Here is a 16,892-nt window from a genome sequence, read left to right as displayed (position 1 = left end):
GAGCACAGTACTACCCATCACGTTCATTGAAGATAAACATTTTAAGATGCTTCAAATGTCACGTCCTGTCTAAACACTGTCCTACTGTAATTTCCTGAGAGAAAACATAAAATGCATACAAGCAACTGATTCTTGAATTTGCTTTATTTTTCTCTGCATAAGGAACCCTGCACAGGCAATTCAAATTAAAACAAAATAAATATGTGAATATTCATGTAAAACTGTCCTTGCTAATGAACAATTATACACAATGTACAACTCTTCATGTTCACTGGGAGGGCTTACAAATGTACTATTCCCAACAAAAATGCACCAAAATGTCTCCATGCAAACTTATCAAAAGTGACCAAAAAAAGGAGAAAAAAAAACTTACCGATCATACTTTTTTTTGTTTTCTTTTTCATTTTTTCTTTTTTACAATCACAGAAAAATAAAAACATCTAATTTTTTGTTACATTTAGAGTAACTAAAATGTGGCCACTGTCTATTAACACCTGGTTTTATGCTCCTAAAACATCTATGGTTACTGTAAAATTATGTCAACAATGAATTGGACTTAGGGCACTATCTGTAGTAAAAGGAAGATGATTTTGTTCACAGAATGTTAATAATCTGTGTCTGAGCCCTCTGCATTGTCCACATTCCGTGAGAGCATATAATTGTCCATATCTATAGACCTGCAATTATTGATTGCATAGCGCAAACGCTCTGCCATGATTAGTTGACTGGAGTAAGGTGGGAGCCTCAGTTGAAAGAAACAAGTCTGTGAGGTAGGCAAGCTGTCGTAAGGCTGTGGAAACGGATAAAAGGTGGGACACTGTTAGGTTTTGAATGAAGCAAAAACCGCAACATAGCCATATTTCATTGCTCCTTCCCTTCCCTGCCATCAATCAACACTTTCACATTCTATCTCAAAATTCCTTCTAAGCGCAGACTAGCCTCCCTTGTTTACATCACTTGTTTTCATCCTTAAGTATGTGCACAACCACTGCTACCACCTGCTCTTTAAATAGCTCAACCCACTAATGAAATTCAACTATTTGAAAAGTTGATCACACTACTATTTAGCAGCTCACTGGAAGATACCAAGCACCATTCACATTACATACCACAGTGTACCTTAACAGGAGGCAATCTGAGAGACACCTAACTGGAAGACGGCAGTGAAACCACTGTTACCTTAGATTTGGCCAAGTTTTTGATTCATGTAGTTCACAGAAAATGTGTTTCACTGCACAAAACCCCAAAGTAATGCCAAACAAATGCACCCTGTATGTGAAGTAGTACACTGTGAACAGTGGTTTTAAGACGTCAAGAGTTCACATACTATTAGATCATATGTTGCTACTTACAGAAACTTAATTAAAAAAGAGCAAAAATCACTAAATAAAAAGGGATTAAAACAGAAAATGACTGTGGAGAAGTTATAACAGAAGAAGGTTTGTTTCATGTGCAGGAACTTGTCTTGACCTCCAATCATATAATTACAGCAAACACACCGAATGAATTAAGATGCAACTCATGCAGTGTATGTCCCTCTAGTCAATTGAAATGTTTGGTTTTAACGGCTCAGAGCATATCCCGTCCCATACTTTCTCTGTAAATTTACAATTATGGAAACCTGTCTCCTACTGCCAAAGGACATAATATATTAAGCAGGAATTTAAAAGAAACAAAAAAAAAAAAAAAAAGAAAACAGCATCTTACCCTATCAACCTTCATTATTTGGAATCGCTGAGAGATATCAGCTGTGTTGGCTGGCAATCGAGATCTTCCTGACACAAACCTCATGAAAAGGACTCTCTCCTCATTTGAAAATTCTTCAAGGGTATGCCAGAACCACTGCACCAGCTGATGCTGCTCATCAACTTCTCTGTACCGCACAACTTTCTTCAGAACTTCAACTGATATTTCTGGCATTCCACAGACCATTTGCTCCAGCTGCTTGGCAGTCAGAAGAGACAGCAAAGGAACTGGAACAATCCAAGACATTCCTTCTCTTACAGCAGCCACCTATTGCCCAAAACCAAAGAAACATTTGAAGTGCAATTGTTTCACCTCTGGCACTCAGCGTACCATCCAAACGCAAAAGTAACATACCAGCTGAGAAATGGGATAAAGACACAGAATTATAGAACATCTGCCAAATACAACCTCCCACACGTGCACCTCCCATAAGGGCTGTTTCCTCTCTCAAAATCCTGAAGAATATTACAGGTATTTTCAATTATAATCACACATTAAAGAATATGTTTTGATACAAAACAGAAGTTAGAAGTACAAGTTAGCAGTACAGATGATGATGGCTAAACCGAAAAACTGTAAACACCACCCGAGTTGCGACAAAGTCATATTTGTAAGAAGACTGTACTTGTTCTAGAAGACTTAGGATCTGGTACCCCTGATGAGAAAGTTCCTTTTCTAATGCAGATAATACCATGCATGCATCTCTATCTTGAGAAAAAGGAAAAGAACTTTCCTAGCATGTAATTAGTATAATGCTTTTGCAAGCTTCACCATACAAACGAGACAATACACAAAAGTATGCAAATGGGTAATGAACACTTCTCAAAACGTTATCATGAAATATTTGTAGTTTCTATGCTAAAGCAGAAGAAGAATAGTTTTAAGTTAAATGTTTGTCAATAATATTTACTATAGCTAGTCTCTACATTGCTGTAATATCTAATCACAGTGCACAGCATGCACAGTTGCAGGTTTTTTTCTCATGAGGGACTGACAGTTGCAGTGGGGCTACTCTAATGAAAGACAAGTTTGGTTTCTAATGCTCTTTTGTCAACTTAGCAATTAGCAAGAAAACCAGGATCAATTTAAAACCAGCTCCCAAAACAGTTGGGAGGCGTGTGTGTGAGGAACCACAGGGACCCAGGTGAGATGCAGAAACCCAGAAACCCAAGCTTTTCTTATTCCCTAATAACTGGAATGGAAACTTGCATAATTCAAAAAGCTGTTGGCATTAACAACAGGGATAGAGTCACAATGAGATTCTTACCTGACGGTCCATTTCATGGAGTCTGTACTCAATTGCCCTCTCCACATACTCTTTCCTGTTTGAAAAGGTAAGTGGGATACTGTTCCCTCCAGGGATTATGGGAACCATCTTACCATCAGCACTCTGGCCAACAAAAGAATCTAAAGGAATCATCTGTTATGCAAAACAGGAAAAGTATGTTCAGTGTCAGTCATTCCAGGGATCCAAATGTACTATTTTACTCTCAGGCACCTAGAACTAAAATAAGATCACAAACTATTCCAAATGGATATCAAGTGCTTGTTTTCCCCAAACCAGACGTTGAATTATATAAATACTGAAGTTAAAGCCAATCTGATACAGTAACCACTTCCAGAAAAAAACTAAGAGCTCCGACTTTCGTATCTTACCTCATGGAAATTTTCTTCAGTAATCCCACTGTCTTCAATGTGAAGAATGCTGTTGAGGGTCTGCACATAGAGCAGATCTACCTCCTCCAAATCCTCCAAGATGAGTGGGATACAACAAAGTTGCTTCCAGACCATTGGAGCCAAATGAAGATCTAATGGCTTTTTTGTACGGATAGCTACACCCATGAGAATGCCCAAGAACTTAAACTGCATCAGATGTTCGTCTAAACATGCTGAAGGGTTAAAGAGAAACCTGAAAGAACAAAGAGGCAGTGAAAATACTCCAGTATTATTTCTATGCTACTTGGTTAGAAGTAAAAGACAAAACATTTCTAAGCTCAGCATAGAAATAAGCTAACAATTATCAGCAAGGGGTGGCCAAAGAAGATCATTGTTATCTTTAGCTGTTAAAACGATGGAGGCCAGGATAAGCAGAACTAATCCTGACCACAAAGGCCAGCATTCTTGATGTTACTCTGAATTCTGCCATCAGCAATCCAGCAAGTTCATGTTAAAAGCATGCCCTCTCCTCCACAATAAAATAACATCACAACCTGAAGGAAAAAATACACTACAGCCAACTATGAAATCTCATCATTTAGTGTAAAACAATTAATAGAAGATTTTAATTTTCACTCACTAGTATCTGCAATAAAAGCAAATCCTGGACGACTTACCTATCCCTATTGTAGCCTACTTCAGCTGTAGCATTTGGGGAAGGAATAAGCAGGTCTACTATTCCAGTTTCCAGTTCCTTAAAAATCAACAACAAAAAAGCCTTCTTAGACATAGGCATAACAAACCTATTACAGAAAGACTACGACACGATGGCATTACAAGACAGAATATTCAATCATAGTGATGATCGGTTCTTACAAATTAATATAAAATATTTAAGAGAAAGTAAACATGGTAGTGATTATTTTTAATAATACAAACATGATTATTTCAAGACCTGCCCTTACATCAGACTACAACGGTTTCTTCACTGCGACCACTCTTTGATACATTCTTGGTTCCTGTTTCAGAAATAACTGGAAGCCATAAGCTAGACACCCCACAGGTGCAGCTTTTCAAGAACCAAATACGAAGCAAATTTTTCAATGAGTTCTGTTCTGAACCCTCATCACACCTTGTATTTAATGTAAACCATCTAGGAAAGAACCCCAAAATTACACGTCAAGTCCTTACCTGAATCAACCCTACTTTAATCTTAGAGGTTTCAGAAATTCCCTTAACACATGGAGTTCTTCAGCTTCCTCCATCCTGTATCCTAACTCTAAGTCCACTGCCAGCTCCAGCACTACCCATAGCTGTTGCTCTGTCCCAGACTAAGTGGATACCCTAATTATCCTCACTAATCCTCATTCTTTGCGTTTTGAGGCTCCTGGAAGATTAAGGAACAAACTTCTCCACCAAGCATTGCCTTGAATCCTTCTCCTAGCTACAGCCATGGATGTGTCACAGGGCTGAGTCACATCTTTAAAAGTATAGGCAGTATGCATTAGCATTGACCAGCTTTATCTCAGTCCTGGCAGTCTGAAGCCTTCAGCTTCCTGGGGAATCTGAGAAGACAGCTCTGTTGACAACAACAATATCGCTTACAGACAGGCAAAAGTGTGTGCTTCCTGCTACCGATCTCCTTCCCACACTGAATGTGTGAGGTGACAAGTCATCTCCGGGTATGTGAGAAACACCTGTCTGAAGGTGTTTCTGTATTGTGTACAGGGAACATACTGTAGTCATGGAATGCAGTACAACTGCTCTTCCAGGGGCACTGGGGGGGAAGAATGAGGGGCTGCAAAATGCATCGGTACCATGTAGGGGCCATCTCAGAATTCCAAGGGGCCCGCCGTAACACTAGTTATAGTGTGGCCTTATGGCATCTCCCTGCCACAATCTAGGAAGATTTCTTTACCCCCAGAGCCATCCCTAAGTAGGCAGCTCTAGTGTTGTGGCTCAGGACTGAAGAACAAGTATTTGCTATGCCTGGAAGAAAGGAAATTTGAAAAATACTAAAACACACCAGAGGCAACAAAACCTCTTCCCAGGCATTTTGAACTAATAGACTTTTCATACCTGACACATTTCTGTAATCGTGTCATCAAACACTCCACCTGCATCATCAGCTCCTTCTCCAACCAGTTTCACTTTCCAGGCACGGGAAGGCAGACGAAGGTCTGATGCATTCAGCTTTACCACTTGTCTTGCTATTTGTACAAAAATGGGCTTGCATTTCCGACCTCTTTCAAAAAAAAACCAAAAACCAACAAACCACAGCCATACAATGTAGCTCATGAACACATAAAGGCTACTGAAGTCACTTCATTAGTAAACTTGTACAGAGCGAGCTCAGTATGCCAGAAGTAAGGGAAAAAGTATGAATATCAGTAATTGTTTGGGGTCTAATATAATACAATGCCTGTGAAAACAATACTGACCTGGTTGATATCCTTTTCACAGTAATTTGTGGCCCATAGTTTTTCCCCTGAACCATAGTTTTTCCTATGGAGCGCACCATGGGGAGCGTGTACACTCGGGGTGCTAGCAAGGGCCTTAGCTGTCCTTGAACTATTCCCCATGTTCCAGCATTGTAATGAGATGTACTGTTCTGCAATAAAGCAGCATGAGAATAAACATATTAACAGAGGATATTAATTCCATTCTTTACAGAATAAAATTCTTCATTACTAACCACTAGCACTTCAGTATTTCAGGAAACAGGTTAGCACTATTTGTCTTTAGCTTTGAGGCTTGTAAGCTTTTGGAAGCTGAAACAATAACACGTTAGCATGAAACATTAATGTTAGCACAAGCGAAAATACGTTACAATACTTCGACAAAGTCTGGCTTAATCCAGATTTTTTTTTTCTTTTTCTATTTATTACAAACCCCCTACAGAACCTGTCATTAAGATCCATCTTGATCAGGTCTGAAACTCTCTAGTGACATGGCGTAACACAACAGAGCTGCTTTTTTTCAAATGGAACTTTACCTGGTTATTGGGACTGAGGTTAAGTAATCTCCATGAAGAGTACATGAGGTCAGAAAAATGGTACAACAGTCTGAGCCTTGCTCTCACTGTATGAATGCTCACTTCTTTCAGTGCCCCGTACTGCGGTGGAATGGCATCAGGTAAACCAAGCTGTAAAGGCACTGAAACACCTACCACAGAAAAAGAGAAAAAGCATCATTTCATAAAGGGTAGCTGTACTGCTTTTGGCCAGGGTGGAGCTGATTCTCTTTGCAGTGGTTTATGTGGTGCTCAGCTGCCAACTGGATTTAAAGCACGACAGCAGCAAAATTTGACAACCTGCACGGATATAAAACGAAAAAGTGTTGTCCCAAACGTTCAGAAGTTCTCATTGCACTCATCCCCCAGGAAACACAAAGCCTCCCTCATACGGCCACACAATCAGCCTCACTGCATTACCTGGCGCTCTCGGTGGAACAGGCGGAGCTGTCCAGGCAGCGCTGTGGCACCGTCCTGCTGAAATCTGCCGAACATTCTTGCCTTGCAGGACGGTTATTAGGGTTGGTTCTCTGACATGGTTGGTATGGCCCAGTCCAAGCTGACAATTTGTAACAGGTTTAAAAGGGACAAAGAAGAATCAACAACTGTGGTGATATTTCTAAAACTCTCTTAAGCAAAGATTCAGAGCAAATGGTAAAATATGGTATTGATCTACAGCATATACTGGGATAAAAAAAGATTTACTGTATATATCTTTATTATTTAGCATTTACCTTTTATTTTTAATAGAATATTGTACCCATACTCAATGGGAGTAGCAGATTTAGATGCCAAAGAGGCCTTAGAACAAGTAGAGATGTTTTGCAAGCTCTTCTGCAGACTGAGGAACTAACCGATGCTGCTAAGTCATCTATGTTGCAGTCTTTCTTAGGCACAGACAACATAGCTCAGGTGTCTCTGCTGGGCCATTTAAATGCCATTTTTGTTCTAGCACATAAATTCCTACAACAGTTTATGAAAACACAATTTGTGTGAAGAGAAAGTTTACTTGAAGCTGTTCTGACTTCTTACTGATAGTTTTGTATCCTATGGTAATTGCATATTCTAAAAGTGAAATTTTCATATTAGAAGAGTATAATTTTATTTTCTTTTTCATATAAAACAGTTTTTTTGCACTGAAAGGAAAATCATATAAAATAGGCTTTCAGAATGAAGTTTCTCTCAATTTTTTACCCTAACAATTTTTTCTCTTCCAGAAACACAAAGCAAGCACCCTATAAAAAACCAAACAAACAATCCAAACCCAAAAGATCCTCTCAGAAATTACTCTAAACAACTTGCCCAACAACCCTTCTCAAAAACTCAGTCCTGAAACACCAGAGAATAAACTCCAAAATTTTGTGGCCCAAAATCCCTGAAACACCAACTCATAATATGTCAAGAGGCTCCTCCTTATACCTGTAGCACGCAGAACTATCAAAAAGCTGAAATCCTTTCAAAAATTTGAGTTAGACATGAGGTGAGGGACAAGAATAGACTTTTAAGGGCCGGGATAAAATTAGGGTCCAAAAGAAAACAGAGAATTTATTATTTAATAATTATTTTTTCTCACTTCAAAAAATTACTCTCTAAAGAGTTAATGTTCATGAAAAGCACCTAAAGAGTTCAAAAATGTGATTGCCACAAACCATAAGTTTTATTATGTTGAAAAAATTGATGATAGCTCAAGAATTAGGTAAAAATTTGTGATTTTTTTTTAAATCTTTGATTAGAATAATTCAGCTAGAACGTTTCCAGTGTTTTCCCAAACTGCTACTGTGTAAAAGCATAGGAAATAAAAAAAAAATAATGGAAATGCCTGAAGTGTTATTATGGCTGAGTGGGAAAGGAGGAGAACAAATACAAAAGCTTTCTTCTCCACCAAAATCAAGATATTCCAATCACATCTGTAAAGAACAAGTACAGCCTTATAAAGGTTAGAAATAGACAGGGAAGAGTTCTGACCTGCCCTTCCGAGTTGCTTCCCCATGCGTATACATCCCCCGTAGATGACAAAGCCAGCGTGTGCTCTGCTCCGACGGCGATGTCTTCAATGAAGATTCCCGACAGCACTGGAACCTGCTGGGGTCTGTTGTGATTTCGAGCACGACCTTCTGGCAAACCTATCAGGCGATCTAAAATTGCAAGCACATGTCTCTATGTGTAAAGAACATTAAAATGTTAATTTTACTTGCAGGTAGAAAGCAAGGAGGGACAAAAACCAATTCTACATACTCTTAGAACTTGGACACCAGTACAATTGGTTTGGCCAAGATCTAGAGTATGTCTCCCACAAAACAGTGATTCCTACAGTGCTCATTAAATTGCTAAAGCTGTTATTTTAAGTCTCAAAGATCAAATTCTGTTAAAGCAAGACTTCCATATGTATATGTATGGTTTTATAACACTTATGAATTAGCTGACTTGAGAAGTTTAAACAGGTTTAAATCAGTGCGCTTGGAAACTCTCCCGCCCAGATTTTTAAACAACTTGTACAGGCACATGCTTTATTAGACAAAGTAAACTTTTAAGTAACCCAGTGTTTTCACACACGTGAAATTCAGTGAATTTTTAGGAAAACCCTCTTCAAAAGGTACATTAATAAACTGAAAGGCTATCCTGAAATCAAACTAGAGAGAGCTACAAATTTGGATATTACAGATGTATGTTAAGATTGCATTGTTGAAGTTCCAAAATTCAGATTGTGTCAGCACAAACCTAAAAGGTAGCATTAGGTCAGTCTCATAAGTACATCTCAATATTCTTCCCTTTCACTTGCAATACACACAAACCTATAGATGGAAAGTGCCAAATACCAGATCATCATCCTACCTTGTCCAAAAGTATATACATGACCATCTTTTGTCAGTGCGACAGAGAACTGGGTTCCACAGGCAACTTTTTTTATTCCAATTCCACAAAGAATATCTACTTTCTAAGGGGTAAGTGAAAGGAGAAAGAGCTATGGTATTATGAGGATAGAAACAGAAAGCAAACAAGAATTTAATCTGTAACTCCTGCTTCCTAAAAGACATTTTGTAATTCCCACTGTGCAATGCATACATTGTAGGATTACTCTAATTAATGCTTGTAAATTAATACAGGAAACGGAGACACAGTTTTCTCTTTTTCTTTAATGGTATCTTATTCTATGCAGAATGATTCAAATACCTTTTATTTTACTGGGAGTGAGCAGGGACTGGCATAGGAGGAAGTAGATGAGTGTGTAAACAACCTTCCCCCCACCCCCACCATTCCAAAATAAGAAAGCTCTCTAAGATAATCCCAAGGTTTTCACTATTTCTATTGCCACTGAGATAAGGTCACTATTATTTATGAGAAATCCTTTAAAAGTATCAAGCTCAGCATAACACAGCATCAGAATTATTTATGCCAGACTGTAACAGAAAAGTTTGGTAGGTGGAATTAGTAATTGCACTTCTGATAATTACACTCTGAACACCGCGTAACACATTTAACAGCACTGAAAATTTATGCAAAGAGTAATTTCTCTATGAATTCTAACCTGCGGTGAAGATTTTGCAGTGGAATTTCCCAAACCAAGTTTACCATAATCTCCGTCTCCAAAAGCCCAAACCATTGAGCCATCTGTTGACACAGCTACAGTATGATTGAGTCCACAGGCCACCTGGTTGAGAGAAATACATTATGACCACAGCTTTTGCTAACTTACTACTAACTCAAGCACCCCAACTACCTTTAAGAAAAGAAAAATTGTGTTTTAGAAAAATAAGTAACCTTTTAAAACAATTAGAACTTTCATTGCTTATCACAGTGTTTTAAAGACATTTAGGACCACAGTAGTGTCTTGTAGGTACTTGCTTGCTCTCAGCTCCTAGAAGCAAAGCATAGCATCATGCTACACATGCTCATTGTTTAAGAACATAAAAACAGTTCATGAATTCATGTGTAGAAATGCCTGAATCTTGAAATGTTAAAATGTTGAAAAACATGGGCAGTTTTACAGAATGAGGCTCAAGAGTCAGGAAAGTAATTATTTTAAAAAGCATGCATACTGAAATTCCGCCATCATAATAAAAATAAAATCCAAGTACAAAAAAACCCAGAACACTTAAATACATTGAAAACATCAGCTTTAAACAAAGATACATGGCTAGTTTTAGATAAACCATGCCTGTCCAATCTGGTAACCCTCCAGCGCCGTCACTCTTTCTGGGAGTTTCTTATTGGAAGTATTTCCAAGTCCTAATCGACCATAATCACCATTTCCAAATGTAAAAAGTTTGCCATCTGCCGTCACCACAGCTGAATGTTTGAAGCCACATGACATCTGGAAGCAAAATAAATGTAATTTTTAAACACGTTTTAAATTTGGGGGGGAAATTATATTAGTTATTACATGTAAGTATGTAATACCTTTTCCTCCCCTAAACTACATTCACTTTATAATAAGAGCTAAAATTTTAGGTATTTTAGTATTAATGATTTCTCCAATGACCTCTTACTCTTCTCAACAGTAACACTGAGGAGGAGGACAGGCAGATATTTGTGTGAGGAAAGCCTTTCAGGTGTTTTGTTTATTTATATATTTCTACCAACTACTGTTTTCTGCAAGCAGACTACTACTGTTGTGCAAATATTTTGTATTTTTATAAAGAAACCTCCAGTCAAAGCCAAACAAGTTTTTGTGCATTGCTATAACACATCTAGTACTAGGAGGAGGTCTTGGTGACCGGTTTTGTAGGACAAAGTCCCCTGAGAAGGACCAAGGGAAACTTTTAAATCATGCCTGTTATTTCACCAATTTTTTGGTCACCCCTCTCTTCCACGCCCTTTCTAATTTTTAGTCTTCTCCAGCAACAACTGTCAGGTAACATCACACACCAACAGTGAGCTCTGCGATATTAACATCCTTCAGCTGGAAATTACCAACTTGGTTCATAATGCTCAGAAGTAAAAAGTTGCCTGTCTTCATTTGGTATATGAATCCAAACTGCCAAGACTGACAATGGTTCTGGAACATTCCCAGCACTAGACAACCACACCTGCACTCTGTAGGAGACAAAAATATTTTGGCACCTGCACCACTTCTTCTCCTTGCAGAGCCTCTATTTGTCTAGGCCTGCGCTGTCTGTCGCTGTTCCCATGTCCCAGTTTGCCATAATCTCCATCTCCCCAGCTAAAGACTTCCCCACTTTCTGTTAAAGCCATGGAATGTCCATCAGACCCACAAGAGGTCACCAGCTGTGTTACAACAAAGCCTGGTAAAGGAAAATGAGAAAACAACATTTAGAATCAATTAAAACAGACTCTTAACATACATTTATCCAAGTGCACCTAGTGGTAGCCAATTAAGTCTGGGGAAAAGAACCAACCAAAGGAACTGTTTCCTTGTTATAGCAGTTTATCTATTTTTATTTTGAACAAAACCTTCATCTTCTCATGTACAACCCATGCATTTCATCTGCCATTAGTTTTGAAACGAAACGTTCCTATCTTCAGCAAACATTCTTCCCTGCAGCCTTCTTAAAACTACGGAATTTTAAGATACTACTACTCAAATCTTCATGAGAAACTAACATCTACTTCATTTGTCCAATTTTTTGAATTTAAGACTACAATACTTTACTGTGTAAGTGTGCAAAACCAGCATCTACATAAATAATTATATGAACTACCACACACCCAAGGATTTTACCTTGAAGTGCTGAAATGACTGTTAACACATGAAGATCGTCAGAATTTCCTTGTCCCAGTCGCCCATAGCTCCCTTCTCCACAAGCCAAAACTGTGCCATTAGCTTGAATGACAAAAGTACAATTCTGACCACAAACAACCTAGTTTAGAAAGAGACAAAGGGGTTTTAATGTTTTTTTTTGTCAGATGCAGCAACATTGTAATACCTGCATTACAATGTACAATCTCCTTTTGATTTTTTTTTCTTTGTAATTATATCAAGGCAACAGACTTTTGTCGCACTGCAAATACCTTTGTGACAACCCTATTAACGTAAGACTTCACCCAGTCTGTGTTTAACAGAGTTCTGTTACTCAATCTCATCATAATAAAAACCTAATTGAAACTTGCTACTGGTTTTGGCAAAACTTCTTCCAGTGACAGAAATCACAGAAACCTGAGATTTAGTGTTGTCGTTTCCACTGTGAATGTCAATGTTATTTCAGAAAAAGGAAATTGGCACATGTATTATGTTAAAGCTGTGCGGGTACTTTCAAATCATGCTCGTATGAAAAAAATCGTTTTGTCAGATTTCAGTGGCTTCTTGGCCTGAATTTGTCAAATAATTAAAAGACTTTTTAGTGAAAACACACGTTTGGGGGGTACTTCACAGTAAATTCAAACAACAATTTGATAAGACATGTAGAGATTTTGACAAACTGTACAGATAATACATGGTAAATCATTAAATCATGACTGTTCTTAAGCGATCACCTGCTGAGCCTGAGAGAATGAAGGTGCTGCTACTGGTATCATGACATTTCTACCAGCTTCTGCTAACTGCCCATGTCTTCCTGCTCCCCACAGATACACGTCACATTTGCCTCCCAAGTGCCAATCCTATGGAACAGCATGAAGGAATGCTTTAGAACAAGAGTACTTTTAAAAGCTTCCAATGTTTCAAAAGAATTTAAAAAAAACGGTAATAAAACAACCCCAAACCATCAGTTTTACTAACCTCTGGCCTTGACGTTGCCCAAGACATTATCTGTTCATCCATACCATTGATCCATTTACTATTATCCTACACGACAAAAGCCACAGTTACCACATTCAGTTCAGGCTGCACCTTGTATTTTCTGTTATGTAATAGATACCTTCCTTTCTAACTACAAACAGTACTGACATTCAAATTATTCTAAACAGTGTAGCAACAACAATGAATGTGTGAATACTCAAACACTTCATTTTCATTCATAGGCCAAGTTTATTTCCTTAGTACACGTATCTAGCAATGGCACTGTTATCCGTAACTCGCAATCCAAGTAAGTAAAAAAAAAAATCAAACAAAATTTGTCATGAAGTAATCTTTCCCTATTTACTGATGTTTAGAGCTTTTTAAGTTTTAATTGCAAACACCGGCTTTAAATATTGTAAACTTGCTGATAAAAAAATTCTTAATCTAAAATTTCTATTTTGGTTTACCTGCCCTAACGAGTCATTAAGACAATTGACACTAGCAAAATAACTCTGTGTAGGAATGTGCCAAAATTACTCTAAAAACATCATTGTAAAGCTCTATGTCTCTTGCTTCTCTCACATACAAAAATTACTTCTCCGTTTTGTGTTGTTTCGTTTTGTTTTTACTGTGCAACTGGCTTGCACTCATTACACACCAAGAGCGCAACCTTTACAGTATATTCTAACCAGTTAATTAAACTTACACTTATTGCTGCTGCTTCTGCTAATGAATATAAATCTTAACAGTTCAGAGATGTTAACTGCATCATACCAGATGCTCAATAACAACACGCTTCGCTGTTGAAACATGTAGTGCATTTTACCATCAGGAGGGTAAGCTCATCCTCTGGAACAGGCTCCAGGTCGGGAACGGTGAAGGACTCTGGGAACTGCGCGCCCTTGGCCAGGGCTTCGGCAGCTTTGATGGTAGTAGAGAAGCACTCCAGCCAGGCCCATTCCGTGGGGCTCCAGGCTGAAGGGTCGGGGAGGCAGCTCTGGTGATGAGGCGGTACCGGGGGGGTGCACAAGAGCTGGTCCAGGTGAAGGCCCACCGCGAGCGACGCCAAGCACTGCATGTAGGGGCTGTGAACCAGCTGGTCTCCACAAACAACGTGGGGCTAGAGGTGAGGGGAGCGGGACAGAGAAAAGGAACATGCCAAGTCAGAAACATATATCAACCCATTGAGAAATAGGAGTCCTTCAAACCTAGTCATGTAGAAAAATACTCTCCTCCACACTTAATCAGAGTTTTTCTAAAATATTCTCAAATTAGGAGACTATTAGCTTTGAGAATGCTGAAAGACATTTTTAAATAGGACGTCGGAAAGTATTCTGGGTTCTCTGTGGTGAAAGACTGAAACGAGCTCAGATTCAAAGAGCGACCTCACGTCAGACAAATTTTACACGTCCACATTAGCTCTTCTTACCTTTTCGTAAGCATACTGTTCCTGAAGCATTATGGGCAAACGTTCCAAGAAGGCGCGCATGCAAGGAGCCATATTCAATCCCAGCACTCCTTGCTGTTTCAGTGCAGTCCTACACGTTGCAAGGATGTGATTGGAAGATATCCACTCTGACGTGCAGTTCACTACCAACACATCCTGTTCAATAGCAGTCACAAGACACATTAGAAATTAAAAATTCATAAAGCAGGATTATGCAGCTCCATTGAGTTATCACCAATCATCTTAGTTTCTGTAGGGGCCAGAAAACACAGCCTTGAACATTTCTTGTCTCTGTTGGTCAATAATCTGCTGACAAATGCCTTGGAGTAGCCATCTCCATTTGCCACCTCCTCACACACCTGTGTCAGCCCCACGATTCTCACTCCAAGAAAGAATGCAGACGTGGTAATAAGCAGAATTAATTTCAGTGAATGCTGCAATCTTAGTTTAGGACTTAGTTTAGGTGTAACCTTAGTTTAAGATTTGCCTTGTAATATGACCTTCAATATTGGGTCTGTATTCAGGAATCGCTGTATTCAGAATCCCAAAATACTTAGAACCACATGCAGCATGACTCTACTAGCAGGAGTCACGTGTGCCATAGTATGTTTGTTCACAAAAAATACCATCTTTTGGAACAATCAAGTGTTATGAAAGTTCTGTTCAGATGCCAGCAGTTCCTGACACAGCAAACCCTGAACTAAATTCTGATGCTCCTTAAAAATTTCTGAGGTTGAGGCTGCTTTAGATTAAGTTAGATCACTGAAATACCTTATTTGCTAAGGGAATGGAATCATTTCTTCATGCTGCCTAAAGGAAAATAAAAATAAAAATCTGTCTTCTGCCTGTTTTCACTGTCCATTTATGACTGCTGCCATGAAACAGAAAGGCTAACGTAACCGATGTGCAGCATGCTTTATAAACACCAGCTCAGGATTCCACCCTGCCCCCCCCCCCCCCCCCCCCCCAAATTAAACACGGGACACTATTAAATAAACCCCAGTCTTTTTACTGTCAGGTGATAGCTGAAAGCCAGAACAATGTGTCTTGAAAATATAACAGAGATAGGTATTTCTATCTGCATTTGTCTACAAAAACATAGAAAGGGGGGGTGGGGGGGGTGTGCAGGGAGAAAGGCAGGAAAAGCAGAGAGACAAATGGCATTGTATTTTAATAAAATAATTGAAAGAACATTACTTTAAGACATAGTGTCACCTTTGATCTGTTAGAGCAAGCAGCCACTCCAACCTCAGGTATCCATACTGCAGTCTGAATAGCTCCAGAACCTATCACAACACTCTGTAATACTGAACCATCCTAAGGAAAGAAGTGTTTTGAGTCAGTGTGTATACACAGCTACTTTTCTGTTTAAATGCATACAATCACATTTCTAAGGGATGATATTCTCCTAAGCTGTTCAATAACCATTTAGAAACTGAAATGTTTATACTAAAAGCCAACAAAAAAATAACCTAGAACTTTTATCATATTAAGGAGATAACCAAGGATTTAGAAATGTTTAATAATCCGCATTATCTGACTCCCGGAAAAGTTCTCAAAGTAAGATAATATTGTTCCCAACTATAAAGAGAGAGCAGCTGGTTCTGTAAAGCCTAACTGATATGACCAAGCATAGAGAATGAATTAATAGTAGAACCATAAAATACAAAACACTTGAATGTTAATTATAATTTCAATCTGTATTTTATTATAAATAATTTTATACTATGCTTTATCGTATGCTTCTAACATATGGCGGTGGGGAGAATACTAGTCTGATTCTTTCACTATTTTGGATACTTATACTAAAAAAAAAACATCCCACATCAACAATGATCTTACCCGTAAAGACCAAATATTCATGAGACCACCAAGTCCACCAGATACTAATGCCAGTCCATCGGGACTGAATGCAACAGTCCGAACAGGAGTAATGTGTCCTCTCAGTTGAAATACACACTTGACTTCTACTGCTTTTCTGTATCCATCCTGCAAATTATTTCATAGTTACGGAACACTGAATTACTTACAGAAAACAGACTAGCATAACGGCTCCTATATTCTGCAATAAATACTGATCATCCATAGAGATGGGGTAATTTCCATAAGATAATAAAAAAAGACTAGTACTATGATAATTTTATAAATATCTCTGTCACGTTATCACCTTTACTCCCCTTACAAAATGCCATTGTTTAAAGGCCATGTTACAATTTATGTAGGTGAAATTCATCTTGACTTAGTCTAGAAAAAAGTTAAGATCTTACTAAATTTTAGTATGAATGTATCAACTTAAAAATTAAAACAGATCAAAATACAGTCCTTCGCCAAATAAAACTCATTCAAACCTGTGA

The 16,892-nt window shown here is 38.4% G+C and overlaps 1 protein-coding gene across 18 annotated transcripts in view; it reads right to left on the bottom strand.

Annotated features, from left to right (window-relative positions):
- Positions 1-126: 126 nt before the first annotated feature.
- The window catches only part of HERC1 (HECT and RLD domain containing E3 ubiquitin protein ligase family member 1), a 109,770-nt gene continuing 93,004 nt past the window's right edge, over positions 127-16,892 (bottom strand). For all 18 annotated transcript variants that reach the window (XM_056345415.1, XM_056345416.1, XM_056345417.1 and 15 more), the window contains 21 exons: positions 16,381-16,527; positions 15,754-15,855; positions 14,521-14,694; positions 13,918-14,211; positions 13,092-13,157; positions 12,848-12,973; positions 12,096-12,234; positions 11,477-11,658; positions 10,572-10,727; positions 9,942-10,064; positions 9,248-9,350; positions 8,381-8,550; positions 6,836-6,974; positions 6,398-6,567; positions 5,844-6,013; positions 5,482-5,647; positions 4,080-4,156; positions 3,403-3,655; positions 3,014-3,166; positions 1,708-2,013; positions 127-790 (listed from right to left, as the gene is read on the bottom strand). In XM_056345415.1, coding sequence (XP_056201390.1) covers positions 605-790; positions 1,708-2,013; positions 3,014-3,166; positions 3,403-3,655; positions 4,080-4,156; positions 5,482-5,647; positions 5,844-6,013; positions 6,398-6,567; positions 6,836-6,974; positions 8,381-8,550; positions 9,248-9,350; positions 9,942-10,064; positions 10,572-10,727; positions 11,477-11,658; positions 12,096-12,234; positions 12,848-12,973; positions 13,092-13,157; positions 13,918-14,211; positions 14,521-14,694; positions 15,754-15,855; positions 16,381-16,527 — 3,402 coding nt within the window. In that variant the 3' untranslated portion in view covers positions 127-604. The remainder of the gene's footprint in view (positions 791-1,707; positions 2,014-3,013; positions 3,167-3,402; positions 3,656-4,079; positions 4,157-5,481; positions 5,648-5,843; positions 6,014-6,397; positions 6,568-6,835; positions 6,975-8,380; positions 8,551-9,247; positions 9,351-9,941; positions 10,065-10,571; positions 10,728-11,476; positions 11,659-12,095; positions 12,235-12,847; positions 12,974-13,091; positions 13,158-13,917; positions 14,212-14,520; positions 14,695-15,753; positions 15,856-16,380; positions 16,528-16,892) is intronic.

Source organism: Falco biarmicus, chromosome 7, assembly GCF_023638135.1.
Source record: "Falco biarmicus isolate bFalBia1 chromosome 7, bFalBia1.pri, whole genome shotgun sequence".
NCBI classification, from domain to species: domain Eukaryota; kingdom Metazoa; phylum Chordata; class Aves; order Falconiformes; family Falconidae; genus Falco; species Falco biarmicus.
Note: the sequence above shows the minus strand (reverse complement) of the source record. Positions and strands in the feature narration are given on the sequence as shown.